The sequence below is a fragment of the Ursus arctos genome, unplaced genomic scaffold (genome assembly GCF_023065955.2).
Source record: "Ursus arctos isolate Adak ecotype North America unplaced genomic scaffold, UrsArc2.0 scaffold_9, whole genome shotgun sequence".
NCBI classification, from domain to species: domain Eukaryota; kingdom Metazoa; phylum Chordata; class Mammalia; order Carnivora; family Ursidae; genus Ursus; species Ursus arctos.
In genome coordinates this window covers 17,172,705-17,188,950 of record NW_026623111.1, presented here as the reverse complement: position 1 = coordinate 17,188,950, position 16,246 = coordinate 17,172,705, and the positions used below count along the sequence as shown (strand labels likewise).

The 16,246-nt window shown below is 40.3% G+C and overlaps 1 protein-coding gene across 2 annotated transcripts in view; it reads left to right on the top strand.

Moving 5' to 3' along the window:
• Positions 1 to 16,246, top strand: part of ADGRA3 (adhesion G protein-coupled receptor A3) — a 123,672-nt gene that overhangs the window by 19,346 nt on the left and 88,080 nt on the right. For both annotated transcript variants that reach the window (XM_057309566.1, XM_026514509.3), the window contains exon 2: positions 15,095 to 15,166. In XM_057309566.1, the coding sequence (XP_057165549.1) occupies positions 15,095 to 15,166 (72 nt within the window). The remainder of the gene's footprint in view (positions 1 to 15,094; positions 15,167 to 16,246) is intronic.

The following is a 16,246-nucleotide window of genomic DNA, read 5'->3' as shown; positions in this document are numbered from 1 at the left end:
CACTAGCCAGTAAGTGATGGAACTAGGATTTGAGCCCAGACAGTCTGACTCCAGAGTTCATACTTGTTTTTTTTTTTTTTTTTTTTAAAGATTTTATTTATTTACTTGACAGAGATAGAGACAGCCAGCGAGAGAGGGAACACAAGCAGGGGGAGTGGGAGAGGAAGAAGCAGGCTCACAGCAGAGGAGCCCGATGTGGGGCTCGATCCCGGAACGCCGGGATCACGCCCTGAGCCGAAGGCAGGCGCTTAACCGCTGTGCCACCCAGGCGCCCCTAGAGTTCATACTTGTAACCAGTGTGTTGTAATGGTCAAGGAAGGTTTCCAGGAAGGGAACACATGTTCACGATTGGAAATGCAAATGAAAAGTTTGAGGTGCTGCTTTTCACTACTTAGATTCAAGTGTGACTTTGGTGAGGATACTTCATAGATGTGTGCACTGGAATCCCTCCCTGCCTCCGCTCCATTCATTAACTGAAGCATCTGCCCTGTTGGTGGGCAGGTACCCTGTGCCTGGACTTCTGACCCGTGTAGCTGTGCGCCGGATTACAGGTGTCGATGTAAAGCACTCAGTTTGTGTAATCGGTTATGCAGCAATAGCAAACTAATACAGACCTTTGAGGGGTTTTCTCTGTTTAAAAGGATCTCCCCCTTCTTGTCTGCCCTTTGAATCCCTACTCATTTTATGTATTTATTTTTTAAACAAAGTTCAGAAACCTTTCCCTTAATCATTCTGCATTTCAGCAACATTTAAACTCTAGTGTTGGGGCGCCTGGGTGGCTCATTCGGTTAAGCGTCCTACTCTTGGTTTCTGCACAGGTCATGATTTCGTGGGTCATGAGGTGAGCTCCGCATGGGGCTCCGTGGTCAGAGGGGAGTCTGCCTGAGAGTCTCTCCCGCTGCCCCTCCCCCAGCTTGGGCCTGCATGTGCGTGTGCTCTCTAAAATAAATCCTAAAAAAAAGGAAAACAAATGAACGTCTATTTTGTTTGGATCAGTCATGCATCCCACATGTAGCACTTTACACTTAGACCTCAAGGACTAATACTACGCAGGAATCTATGTATCCTTTGTGTCGCTCCTAGCACACAGTAGGTGCTTAAATATGTTCTCAATTAACATGTAGTAGGTCCATCATGAATTTTAGCTTAAAAATCAAAGATTCAAAATTCTGAAAAGACCTCAGTGTGGTCCCTAGAGAGCATTCTCTATTTGATTAAAATGCCGAATCACTTGCTTTTTCTTGTATCATAAATATTAAGTGTCCAGTGTTCTTTATGATGTATAGAAACCTTGAAAAATGGGGCTCCCTTTTCTCATGGGGCTGGTGTGTTCATAAGATAAGATGAAGTGTTCTTTAATAAAGAGTTTCTCATTTTTAGGCATTTCAGACATATGGCTAGCATGGCATAAAAAACCGTTTCATTTTTCTTAACCAAATGCTACTTAAATATACATAGACTTACTGTTTAATGTCAGAGCAGAAAAACAGATTATTTCCTTTTTGTTTATGAAACTGCTGAATAAAGAATCTGAAATAATTATAAGAAAGAACAGGCCTTAAAAAAATGTCAGGTCTTTGATTAAAAATGCGTGGAAACTTGAAAGGTTATTGAACAAACCATTTGAATAGTTCAGCGTGACCGTGTGTCCAGGTTGCCACCTGTTGTCGTAGTGTAATTATTAATGGCACTTTGTGTTACTCTCAGGTGTCTGTTTGATGATAAATTGTATTGTGACCCCGCAATAGTATGTTAGCAGTTGATGTCTTTGACTTGCTGTCTCATTTTAATAATTATCCACCTCACAGAGATTAAAGTTGGAAGTACTTTTGCATACAGCTTCAAGAAGGCAGACGGAGTATACCGCACTTCTTCCCTAATTCGCCAGATCTGTGGAAAAGATATTAAAACCAAATGATAAAAATACCCACATGTTTTCATGTCTGTTTGGCAACTTGGAGGGTTTTTTTCCCTTCATCATGGAATTCAAACATTTTATTAGAATATGCCTGGGTGCACATGGCTTTTGTTTTGTTTTGTTTTTTGTTTTTAAATTAGTTTGCCTGACATATGGTTGGTTTTTTTTAAGTCTTCAAACTGGAGACATGTCTTTTTGTTTTGTTTTGTTTTATATACACGCTTATTAGACATTACTTTTTTTATTGTGGTAAAAGACACATAACATCATTTTTCACCATTTGTAAGTGTATAATTCAGTGGCATTAAAGACCTTTGCAGTGTTATGTATATACACTGTCACTATCTATACCCACAGCATTTAATCCCATCTCCAATGGAAACCCTGTCCCGACTACATCATAATTCCCTAAACCCTCCTCCCCTGCCCCCTGCACCCTGCTGACCTCTCTTCTACTTTCTGCAGAGGACATTTCCTTTTATTTAATTGTAGCCATTTTCCTACCAGTTCCATTTTATTTTATTTTTATTTTTATTTTAAGTTATCTCTACACCCAGCGTGGGGCTTGATCTCACAACCCTGAGATCCAGTCTCATGCTCCACCAGCTGAGCCAGCCAGGCACCCCACTGCCTGTTCCTTTTTTTTTTAATCCCCCTGGAGCCCCTGTAATTTTCGTATACTCCAGATTTCATGATGTGCCTCCCAGTAGTGTCTTTTTATCTACTGAATTAAAAAAGTCAAGCCATATGATCTCACTCATATGTGGAATTTAAGAAACAAAACAAACGAGCAAAGGGGGAGGAAAAAAGAGACAAACGGAACAGACTCTTAACTACAGAGAACAAACTGATGGTCACCAGAGAGGAGGGAGGTGGGGCGATGGGGGAAACAGGTGATGGAGATTAAGGAATACACTTGATGAAAAAAAAAAGACACTCAAAGTCATTATTTCTTAGGAAAATGCATATTAAAACCACAGTTAGATACCACTGCACGTTGAATGGCTTTAAATCAAAAAAATTCTGACAGTCCCAAGTGCTGGGGAGGAAGTGCGGCAGCCCTCATATGATGCTAGTGGGAGTGCAGGGTGGTGCAGTTCCTTTGGGAAAACAGTTTGGTAGCTTCTTATAAAGTTAAACATGCACTTACCATATGAGCCAGCAATCAGACTTCTAGAAAATTACTGAAAGAAACACAGACATATGCTCACTCCAAAACCTCTATTCAGGTATTTATAGCTGCTTTATTCATATCCCCCAAATTTGGAAGCAATCTAAATGTCCTTGAACTGGGGAATGCTAGACCGTGGTCCATCCCTACCAGAGACTACTACTCAGCGAGAGAAAGGAACAAACTACTGACTCGTGCAACACGGATGAATCTCAAATACGTTTAAAAAAAAAAAAGGGTTAGGATGATGAGTGAGCACCTATAACACTCCAGTTGTTACAAATAGAAATGATCTTGTAGCTTTCCTGGTTTCCCTGCCCCCCGCACGTGCCAAAGAGCATTTTGTGTGCTCTAAAGCCTTTGTTGCCTTTTATTCAGTTACCTACGTGTTTACCTCTTCCAGACTCAAAAAATGAGCAAGACATTTAAATGGACACCTTACAAAAGGATGTGTAGGAACGATCAGTAAGCACATCAAGAGAAGGTCTGCATTTATACTGACAAAAGTACAAATGAGATACTGTTTCAGACCTACTAGAAAGGCCAAAATCAAATCGACCATCACATTTTGGAGAGGTTATGGAGCCACTGGAACCATCACACACTGCCGGGGGGGCTGTAAGAGGGTACAAGCACTTTGAGTTCTTACGCATATACTACCCTGTGGCCCGGGAATTCCAATCCTACAGATTTGTTCAAGAGAAAAAGACTTATGTTCACAGAAGGACACACATAGCAGTCTTACCATAATCAGAAACTGGAAACCCAAATATTGATCAACCTGGGAATAGTACACAAATGGAAGTATATTCGTAGAGTAGAATACTATTCAGAAATTAAAAGGAACAAATTAGAATACCACAGTACAGATGAATCTAAAAAAAATATGTTAAACAAAAGACGGCGTGCCCATACAAACTGTGATAAATGTCCCCCCGCCTCCCAAAGGCCAACCTAATTTATGATGATAGAAGTCAGAACGTGGTTTCCCCAGGCTGGGGGGCATCACACAGGGAAGAGCAGGAAGGAGCAGGGAGGAACTTTCTGAGAGGACAACGATGTTCTGTTTCTCTGTCTTGTTGGGGTGGTGATTACAAAGGTGTATACAGTTGTCAAGTCATCAAACTGAATACTTCTGTACGTTTTATTTTATGTATGTTACGGCTCAGTGATAAGAGTAGGATTGTACATTAAATAAGTCAAGCCATGTTCCAAAAAATTTAAATTTTATATGCTGTTGTTACATCTCTGTAGGTTGTCTGACTTCTCCCTTCTTCTTTCTTCTTGTGTAGTAGTATTTTAATTCCCGTCTGATAGTTCCATGTTAAAATCAAACAAATGGAGACTGTACTTGAAAATGCTTTGAACAGACAAAACCAGTTAGTCATACAAGCAAAGCTTAATTTAGCTTATTTTGCAAGACAAGTGAGGTTAACTTGACCTGGGTCACTTCTTGCTTCTGCCTCTGAAAATCATAACCAAAACTAAAATAGTTCCCCCAAATTGATAAGCGGTAACGACTAACCGATTCCCTTTCATTTAAGAAAATTCTAACACTGTAACCAGTCACTACAGAGAATAAATGCTCACTGCCTTCCTGCTGGATAAACAGCTTTAGAACAGTACGTCTCAGAGCCTCATTCCATGTTTGGTGTGAGTGCTGTGGGTTTGTAGTCTTTTTTGGTGTGTGCACAATGGTGTCAGAGGTGGGATCCTTAGACGATGATGATGATGATGATGATGATCCCCTTTGACCTTGTGGCCTGTAAGCAAACCAGGTGCCGGTTCCCACCAAGCCCTTTGTGCTCACTGTTTTCTCTCACTGACTGTGAAGTTTCCTGGGTCACTTTCTAGGATCTCGGCTTTGCTGTGTGTTCTGAGCTGTCCAGCTTTGCTGTGCACACTTGCCTTCTGTTTGTTGAAGCTCCTTTGGTAAGTGACCTTCCTGTCTGTAAGGGGAAGAACCTGTGATACCCTGGGTTTTAGGCAGTGGTGGGATTATCCTGTTGCCCATGGTTTGTTTTAAGGAATCTGAAGGCAGAGATGGGTTCCAACTGGTCTCAATCTTTGCCTCCCTTAAAGACTCCTGCCTCTTATATGTGAACCCACAATCGACCAGGATCTTGTGCCTTTCTGGAAAAATGGGTGGACCTTACAAAAGCATAATTTGGAATTCTAGCCATCACTTTGGGGAACCTACAGTTTAGAAAAGATGATCCAATTTAGGGGCACCTTTGAAAAGAGGATCCCAAATCTCTCAAAAACAATGAAATGTATTCTTTGGTTGGTTAACAGAGGCCTCCAGAAGGCAGCATGGCTCTCAGCCTTTATAAAAACAGTCATTACAAGGAGACAAAACACTGATGACAAAAGCTCTGACTGAGGTTGAAGACTTGACCCTCCAGCTAACCCCCTGCACCCGACTGTCCTGATGCTCAAGTTCCATTCAATCTGCCCCCACCTCCTCGAACCTTCTAAGCTCCTGATGTCCTTGAGAGTAAGACCATGCTGTGAACCGCAGATCTCAGCCGCAGCAAAATGTAAACCCTGGTCTTGACCAGAGCTCCTATTTGTGAAGGACTGCCCAGGCTAAAGACGGATCAAACTAAATTTGTAGACTTCAAGATTCTTGTTGGAGTGTATGACCCTGGATTTCCTGCTTTATACCAGTTCATTTACATGGGGTAAGGAGTCCAGGAGGTGCCCGGGGATGGCTCCAATCAGACGATCGGAAAGACCCCTCTAAAGAGTCTTTGAGGATCCCACCAAACTAGCCTCAAAAGGACAACAACAATTAAACAAGTGAGAAAAGTAGGTCAGTCACTGCTTGAAGCTGTACCCAGGGTTTTTCCTGTGAGAATTGATTGGGCCATGATACAGTCCTGTAAACAAAAGAGGGATGAATCAGTTGCAGACTTTTGATTTTGCTTAGAAGAAATATTTAGAGAGCATTTTGGCCTCTGGGACCGCGAAGCTGATGGTGCCTTGTCTGCTCGTTTTGTTAATGGGCTTCTCCCTGAGGTTCATGATTTATTAAAGAAACAAATTAAAACGGGAGATCACTCCCCTTTCTGAGCTATAACATCTTGCTGAGCATTTCGAAAGAGTTTTAGAACAGAAAAAGGGTTATCAAGCAAATAACCTCATGACCCTACAATTACAGCAACTACAGGGGTGTTGACCACACTTTAGAACTAACTTTGTACCTGCCCCTGTTGACAAGGATACTTGTCAAGACTGTAAGCAAAAGGGACAATGAAAACAAGGACTTTGCCTGCAAACAACCTAATTGTCCAAGAAGAGGGAGCTCTCAGCCTTCAGATTCTCAAGATAGTAACACTGATGGGGAGGAAGAACTGCCTGGTAAGCTACTCCCAGCGATTCCTATAAATCATCAGGGTGAAATGAAACTTGACATAAATGAGAGATCTGCCCTGTGCTGGTGGATCTCAGAGGTACTCTTTCTACTCTAAACCCCACCATGATATGCCAAGAACTTGCTCAGGGTAACAAAACTGTTTTGGTGATAGGAGTCAAGTTCAAAGAGTTCCTTTATCAGAGCCCATAACTCTTTCCCTTGGCCCCTTCCCAGAAAACCATGCCTTTCTCTTAGGAGACATTGACTCTGTAAATCTCTGCTGGGAAGATACCTATTTTCTAAATTCGGAGGCCAAAAATATTTCGTCTTTCCCCAACCACATAAATCTGTTAGCTCAGTTTCTACACATGGGGGTCTGATCTCACTGAACTCCTCAGGTGACCTTTGCTAGTGCCTGTGTGGCCGGCCGGCCTGAGCTGAGACCGCTGCTGAGCCCTCACACCACCACTCACCAGCTCAGGCTGCTGGAAGAGCAGTGAGGGGTTTGAGCCGAACACAGCTGCGAAGGGGGCCGTGGTGAGACCAAGGAAACCACGACCACTTCAGAGGACCCAGTAGCCAGAGAGAATGTGGGAACGATCTAGAAGTCTGCTTCTAATGACTTGTGTCCAAAGTTTATAAAGAACAGAAAACCAGTGAATCACCAAAGTAGTAATTAATCAAAGTTTACTGTGTATACACCGAAAGATTGTTTGCAAACCAGGAGCACTCAAACCCAAACATGGAATGAAGCTGCAAAGTAGCTTCTAGCAGTGTGAAGGCAGTGAGTGTTCTTTGCAGTGACTGATACTAATATTAAGAGTTTTCTTAAATGTAGACTAATTGGTTAAGGGTTACCTCATATCATTTGCGGGAACTAGGTTAGTTTTGCTTATGATTTTCAGATGCATAAGCAAGAAATGACCCAGGTTGACCTGGAGCTTTTGCTGTTAATAACATTTACCCCTTCATCAGTTGCTTTTTCTTTCCGTTTGTGATAAATGTATTTTAAATCATTTGGCAGTATAATGCACACATTGTAACCCGCTGATCTTTTTATTAAGGTGTTTTTGACTTTTTTCCATCTTTAGTCTTGGTAATATCATGTGAATATGGATGAAGATAGGGTTTTGTTTGCACTTTTTACTCAGTGAAGTTAAAAAGCCCCCCCCCCCCCATTTAATTTAATCATGTATCACTGGAAGTTTAACTGCTTCCCTTATAAATGAGCTGGCAGCTCGTGAGAGCTGTGAGCTGCGTGAGTGATCGTTCCCCATGACACATGAATGAATCCCACCAACCTCTCCTAAATGTTAAATTCTGAGAGATTTAGCATTTCTACTGCCTTTAATTACGCTGACTGCCATATAATATGCAATCTTCTATTACACAACTTTTTATTTCAGTGCTGTATCATAGTGAAACCTTAATGTGTAAACATTAAGCCGTAATTAAGGATCCAGACTTAAAATTCAACCACAGTTTGTGTGTGTGCCAACAATGACAACTACTGATAAATTCTTCACTTACTCCTCTTCCTAGCAGCTGGAAATTTCTCTTGATACCAATTTTAAGATGGTCCTAATTTTACAAGGGTGAAAATGTGGAAAACAGTAGCTTAGGACACTTCTATTGCAATAGTATGAGACGTGAACTAGGTATGTTCTGGTAGAATTTTTTATTTCCCACCCCCCTCCCCAAAAAAAAGAAATTCCATAAGCGTCAGAGAGAAGAAGTAACGTGAACAGCACTGAACTTTATACTTCTCATCTATACCCCTGGAAGCGGGTACTTTGTAGATGCTGTGTTATTAATTCCTTAAGAGGGATCTTTGAATGCAGAACCTTCAACCCAGCCATATTTTTATTTTATTCATTTATTGAACAGATACTCTGGGCATCTTGCCAGTCGGATCTTCTGGGAAGCACATGCCAAGTGTTTAGAAGGGGTTAGAAGTACAAGATTGGTACTGATGGAAATACATCTGGACGGTGAAAGAAATGAAGCCTTCAGACTGGGATACAGACTGGCCTCTGTGAAGGGAGTGGGGAAGGGAAAGACAGTTGGATAGGACAGTTGTGCAGAAGTCTGGGCCAGCGCTGGTGCAGAGATAACCCCTTGGGCAGTCTGTGCTGGCCAGGAGTGGAGAGCCCTGTCATCCCCGCTGTGCTGAGTCCTTGGCCGGCATTGCCTACAGGGTGGATGGACTCTGCTTGGAAACTGAGGCAGATCGCCTGGACAGCTGCTGGTCGAGGCTTGCTGCCAACTGCCCTCCCGTGCAGGGTCCCTCTTGAAGGAGGATCTGAGAAGCGCACCTCCATAGCCATGAGAGTCTCTTATTATGTACCGGGAGTTGTTCGAATCTTAACTCTGCCACTTGGTTTGAATCTGAACCTGGACAAGCTACCGAACTCTTAAGTTTTATTTCATTTATTTATTTTTAAATATTTTATTTATTTATTAGAGAGCAAGCACACACGAGCAGGGGGAGGGGCAGAGGGAGAAGCTGGCTCCCCACTGAGCAGGGAGTCCAACATGGGACTCCATTGCAGAACCCCATCGCAGGACCCCAGGATCAGGACCTGAGCCCAAGGCAGACACTTAACCGACTGAGCCACCCAGGCGTCCAGCAAATTGTGGCTTTAGAGAAAATAATACTGACATCGTAGGGTGTTTATGAAGAGTAACTGAGTACACGCATATAAAGAGGGGCTGCATGATGGACTCACGTGTTCACTGTTAGGTCCACTTCTGTGGGGATGCAGAGATGGTCCCTTTCGAAAAGCTCCCGAGGCAGGTTTCACCCAGTCCTGGGAGACCCGGCAAATACACAAGTCCCTGTACAGTGATTTCACAAAATGTAGACTCCTCGTTAAAACAAGGTGATGCAGCAGAGGTGAGGACGAATCATTTTTGACACACTGGCACTAAAGCCTACCACCCAGAATTTTCTCTGCAGAACTGACTGGACGGAGGCATCAAGTTCGGGGGACACATTGACAAACAAACATAATACTTCAGACTCAATGTGTATATCGCCGATGGCGAACTGAATTAAATGCGGTTTTAATATAAAGGTTACTCAGATTGATGAGGAGTTTTGCCATCCAGTAGATACTTACTCTTACTTGCTAGCGAGAATTAATTTAGAAAAGAGCACTTGATTTTCATTCGCCTGAAACCAAAGAACAAACTGGGACAGAGTGTGCTAAAACTGGGCTTGACAGACTTTTTCTTTTTCTGTAAAGGGCCAGATAGTAAATATTTTAGGCTTTTCCTGGCCACGAAAGTCTCTGTTGACACTACTCAACTCTGCCGTCATCGCAGGAAAGCTGCCACTGCCAGTATGTGAACAAATGGGCATGGTCGTGTTCCAATAAAATTTTAAAAACATTGAAATTTATATTTCATAGAACTTTCATGTATCATAAAATACCGTTCTTTTGATTTTTTTTCCCCCCAACCATTAAAAATATAAAAACCATTCTTAGAAGCCCACAGGCTGTCCAAACAGGTGGCGGGTTGGATTTGGCCACCCCCTGGACTAGAACTTCGACAAACTTCGTGGGAGTAAGCAGTTTTCATTAGTGGAATAAATGAAGCAAAGCACTAAAATTGACTTTAGAGGAGTTAGCATATCTGATTTTAGCTTCTCACAGGTGGTCCTAAATTCTTAGAACATGTGCCTATTGAAGTTAGTGACTCAAAAGCTTAGCGTAGCCACATTATCTGTTCTTCTTGTATTTGATAAAGATGTAGCAATAACAAGTATTACTCTACATAATAAATCTAATACAGAATCAGTTTGTGGTACTACAGTTTGTATTGCTTGAGCAAATCGGAGATGTCAAGGGATGGAGAATTTGTAATACGTAAATACATACCTTCAGTCCTTAGTATGTCTTTGATCTTTCTGTGTGAATACCTGAAAAGCATCTCTCTTCCATTCTGCAGCCCCTCATCTGCATGATATCCCATTTTGTGGGTCCTGTATTCCATCAGGACCAATCCTGTATTCCTGGAATCAACCTAAATACCCAGTCGTTAATTTTTACAAATCATAGTGCAATCAATAATTTTGTTGTATAAATATATAATTGCATAATTTAGTATATAACATGTATATTGCACAACTGCAAATTTGTCTTTAGGATAAATTTCCAGAAGGGGAATTAATGGATCAAATGTTGTAAATGCGTTTGTACTTTCGCCTTCCGTAATGATTGTACTGATTGATAGCAAGATACGAGTGGTTGTTTCCCTCTGAATACAAAGTGTGTTATCACATTTTCTTGCACTCCTTAAGTGAATTATGGTATCTTGTTTTAGTTTTAATTTACATTTCTCTCATGATTGTGGTTGTATATCCCTTCATATGATTATGATCCATTTGTATTTACTGTCACTGAACTGTCTTTTTATGGCCTTTGCTAGTTTTTCTGTTGGGGATTTTTTTTTTAAGAGCTCTTTATATATTTGGGAAATGAGGCCTTTGTTTTTGGTAGTAGTCATAAGTATTTGTTGTTTATCTTTTAACATTGCTTATGATTTTAAAAATATCAAACTTTTAAAAATGTTTATTTTCTTAGTTCTAGAAAATCTTTATTGTGGCTTCTAAATCTGTCTGCCTTTCATTTTCTCTCTCTCTCTCTTTTTTTTTTTTTTTTTTTGGTCTGTATGAGACTGCCCTTGTTTTAAATATGACATTCTCTTAGTCTTCCTCCTTTCATTTCTAAGGATACTTGTTGTTGAATTTAGGGCCCACACTCGTTGAGGATGATCTCATCTCGAAACTTTCAACTTCATTACATCTGCAAACATCCTTTTCTTGTTAAGGTCATAGCCATGGGTCCTGGGTGGGCCTATCGTTTGGAGGGCCACTGTTCCACCCACTGTAAGAGCTCAATTTGATTTGTTTTTCTGATTTTCCCCTCCAGGGGTCGACTTCAAGAATTATATTCCTGACGCTTGATCTGAATATTTAAAGACCCTGAAATATATTTTCAGTTCCTCTCAAAAGGAAAATTATTCTGTGCCTTCTGCCATACAGAGTGTGGGAGCTCTGCATATAGCATTCCATTCTGGAACTTGCAAGAGCAAGCGACCAAGAACTTGTAATACTTAATTTTTATTTTTTTCTGCTCCATAAACTTGATTTTTTTTTTAAAAACATGTCTACATTAGGTCTTACTCCTTTTTTCATGTTTCAGCCTAATTGATATATTGAACTAACTTGCTACTGTGTTAAATGTAACAGTGGACATCACAGTCTTCTTACAGTGTTTCAATTCAAGAGGCAGGAGCCCAGAATCTGTTCCTAAGCATTGTCTATAGATCAGGTGGTAGTATAACATCGTTAGTATAGAACAGAAATGGGTATACATAAGCTTTATAACTTTGGTCAAGTTTTATACTTTTCATTTAGCTACCGCCTGGAAAGTTTGAAATTTCAAAGATGTCAGCAAAAATATTGATTAGAATGGGTTTTAGGTTTATAATGATACATGAGATTATGCATTTGCTCACTCCACCGTCCCCAGTCTCAAAACTGAGTATAAAAACTGTCTGCAGAGGAGATTTATTCATACCGATCCTGTTTTCTTGCACAAAATCCTTAAACACACCGAGTAATGGATAGACTGAATATATTAACATGAGGTTGTAAACTGTATTTTTAAGGTTACAGTTATAACTTTTTAAGTGTGATGAAATGTCTTCCTTTTTACTCTTCTCAATAAAATCTATCATTTATTGTACTAAAGCCTTTATGGCTGAGCAAATGACAGTCCTTTTCTGCAGTAGTGCTGATGTAATTCAGCCAGCGCCGTGACAGTTTTTCATAAGCTCCTTCCATATTTGGGGATCATTCTTCACCCAGACACAGGGTGCTCAAGCCACGGAGCCTGTTACCTGTTAGACCGCGTCGTTTTCCTTTGTTTCTCTAGTTCTCGGTTTATCGGTTTTAAATTCTCAGTCACCGTCAAGTTCGGCGGCTTTGCTCATGAAAACGTGGCTACAGAAAAGTGAAAGAAGCTAGAAGGGATCTTGGTGGTCATTCTGGTCTGATTTTTTTCCATCTTAAAGGTGATGAAATTGAAGTTGAACTAGAGAGGTGACCTAAATGCTATCTCGCTGGGGTGGGGGTGGGGGGTCTCCGTTAAAACCCTGGGCTCTGGATCTCCACTCCATTGTTCGGTCCTCTTCTTTTAGTGTCTACGCATAGTGCCTGTTAAGTTGCAAACTGTCGCTGCATAAATATTTCTTAAATATGAATAAATAAACCTGAGTCTTTAATCTCAGAGCTTAAAGTATTCCTTCAGTGTTTATTTCTAAGATAGAATTATATGCAAAATTAACTCCATTTTAAACTCTCCCTAGTTATGAAGAGTCTCATGTTTATCATCAGGAGAAAAAAATATTTAGTGAGAGTTGTCTGCTTGATATTTCAGAAGATACTACAAGATTATAGAGAGTAAGAGAAACTAATAGAAGTGCCTCATCACTAAGGTATTGATCTAATAGGGTGTGTTTTTTCCTAGTCTTTTTTGGTTGGGTTTTTTTTTTTCTTTGTTTGATCTCTGCATAGATTCTTTTCAATCAGGGATACCAATTTTGTTTCCTTCTGAACTGAGTGCAAGCATTTTCCTTTTTATCAAGTTTCCTCTGGAAGAATCCGTTTTTAGTGGATGCATGAAGTTTTGTCTGAATGTACCACTGCTTTACTCTTCCTCTTACATAATGCTGAAATAAGGTCACGGGCTCTCCTTGTCAGCTTTGGTGAGTTGTTCAGGAGTGATGTTTTGGGCAGCAAGGTGGGAGGCTCTCAAGGAGGCACCATGGGGCTGCTAGAGAAAGCATATTTCCGTGACCTTGGTGACCGTGAGCGAGGCTGAGTTTGCTTTTGCCCGAGCCGACCACCTCACTTGAAAAAACCTTTGCAATTTTGATTAGAGAAAATGGTATTGTATTTTAATTGCAGTGTTTTCGAACACCACGTTTTCTTGGTCCCAATGGTTGATGACGCCCTGCCCTTGCTTTAGCAACAGCTTGGGGGAGAGGCAAGATATTACACGGTCATATACTTGGATTGCAGGAAACATTAAAATGAGGGAGGATGTGTGTCTTAGAACCAAGGACACAGAATCTGAAATTTGATGGCTACTCATTGAGTGTGTCATGCATTTCCTAATTTTTCTCTAGTGTTTATGAGGTAGATATTATTCTTCCTGTTTTATGAATGAGGGAACTCTTACAGAGGTGGAGTGACTGGCCAAGATCAATGGAACTTGAAAGCAGGAGAGCTGAGCTTCAAACACGGGTATCCTTGACTCGAGAAGCTCCTAATAATCATCCCACAAAAAAGTTCTGAAACGTGGATCTGCATGAATAGGGATTTTGTTTTTTAATTCCACTTAATATCAAAAGAAAATCAGGTGCCAAATGGCTATTTTTGTTTGAAGATAAATAATTAGAGGTTCTACTTTTAGTATAATAAAAGTAGATAAAATAAAAATGAATGCCTGAACTCTTCGGACCCAGGGGCACTCTGTTATTTGTATGTACATAGGATTGCTGTGTTGCACCGTTTGGAGGGGAGGGGGGCACCATGCAACTTTGTACCCCGTGTGAAGGGCGCCCCTGAAGGGCACCATGGTGTGTGATGGAGAACTTTCTGCCCACGTGGCCAGGAGTGTGTCTCTGGACCTACGTTGACGTATGTTGAACGTGAGGTTTGGGGTAGAGATTTTCTGGGTTCGTGCTTTGGTTCTAGCATTTGCTGCTGTAACCTTGGGCTGTTAACCTAATTAATTCTTCTCTGCCTTGGTTTTCTCATTTTCTTATCTCGATGTCCTCCCTCCTCCAAATCAGGTGGCTTTAGCATTTTCACTTACTTTATGGAAAATCTTTGTTGGTACTTTAGCTGCAGAAGGCATGTGGCTACAGTGCCTAGAACGGGAGCAAGATCGTGTACACTGAGTGTCTTGTCAGGGAAGTCCTATCATGGGGGTGGCTCCACTAGGACTTCTTTCAATAAATTCTTATTGTCACGTCGTATCTTTAAGAAAGTTGTCCTGATGCATGAGGTAGAGTTCTGTGACACAGCTGCTTGTGCCGTCTGTATGTGAGGGTGTGCAAAAGCTTATTTTCACACATACAAGACAGTAGATTCGTATACTGTTGAGTTACAAATAATATTCAGCATTGACTTATCGAGAGGATGTTTTATTTCTTTGTAGGATCAGTATTTTAGAGAACATGTTACACATTTTCCCATTAAGTTTCTAAATAAGTATTCGACTTATATAAGTTGACTAATTATATAAATGTATGTGGCATTCTTCTTATATTGAACACGAGAGCTATTTTCTGTTCACTTCTCTCCTTTTTTACCTTAAAATTTTTAGTCGGATGTGATAGGAACAATTTAAGAGGTGACAAGATGAGTGAGCGAGCTATTTTAGGTGGCTTCTCAAAGAAAGAGAAAGAAGGCCCTGTTTTTGTCAGGTGTCTCAAAAACTGTTTGGCTAATAAGTGACTTCTTAGAATTCCTCATAGGTTTAGAAATTAAGGACCTAAATTATTTTAATATTGATGGTGTACAAATATTCTGCAACTTACCTTTTTTTTTTTATCCTGTCGTTTTTAGGATTCTGAGTAACAATAAAATATCCGAGCTGAAGAACGGCTCATTTTCTGGGTTAAGTCTCCTTGAAAGATTGTGAGTATTTTTTATTATATCTTATTGTTATTTTACTTAGTGCATTTTTTTTGTTTATTATGAGCTTTAGAGTGAAAGATAATACTTAGCTGCATTTTTATTGTAAGTCTGTTACCAAACTCCCGACTTTTCAAAATAAAAATGAGTTTTCCCAACATTTTATTATGAAAAACTTCCAAGAATTTAATTTCAGGAAACAATTAGTTAATTAGATGTTGGCAAACTTTCTGTAAAGGGTCAGATAATAAATAATTTGGGCTTTGTAGGCCATATGGTCTCTGTCACAATCGACAATAAATAAATGAATTGATGTGGAGGTGATGTTATTTGCAAAGCAGGCTGGGGATCAGGGTTTGCTGGTCACCGGCTTTTGGAGCATAGATGCTGTTTCGAAGTTCGGTTATGAAGTGTGGGCCTTTATAAAATAGTCAAGTAGAATTTGAACACATCAAGGAGGGAAACTTCTGGATAAACTTCGATATTTTATTCAGATGTCTTTGAATGTAAATATTGTGTTTTGCTTAGAAATTAGGTCTAGTTTTTATGATCAGATATATTATAAATAATGCTTGTTTTTTTGCCTTGGATTTTACACAGTGGATATTTGATTGGCTTCTGTTATGAGTGATAGTCCAGGATCATGTTTCAGATTCCCTTTATTACTCATACATTTAGGATAACATTTCAGGACATTCTTTTTTTTTTTTTTTTTTTTTTTTTGAGTTGGCTCCATGCCCAACGTTGTGCTTGAACTCATGGCCCTGAGATCAGGAGTCACATGCTCTGTGGGCTGAGCCAGCCTGGCGCCCCTACAAAACATTTCAGGGGTATATAAGGTATAGTTAATATAAGGAAGTTCTACTGTGAGCCTCCTCATTTCTGTTGAATTACAGATTTCCCTTTTTTTCCTGATTTCTCTTTGCTTCACTTTCTCTCTTTCTATGTGGTCTTCCCTTGACCATTTTACCCAGTAGTTTCTACAAACTCCCACATGACATTATTGCTTTGATCACAGATGTGTTATGTAAGCATGTACATAGAGTTTTTATTTATCCTTTTATATATGTCTCTTGTTTTCAT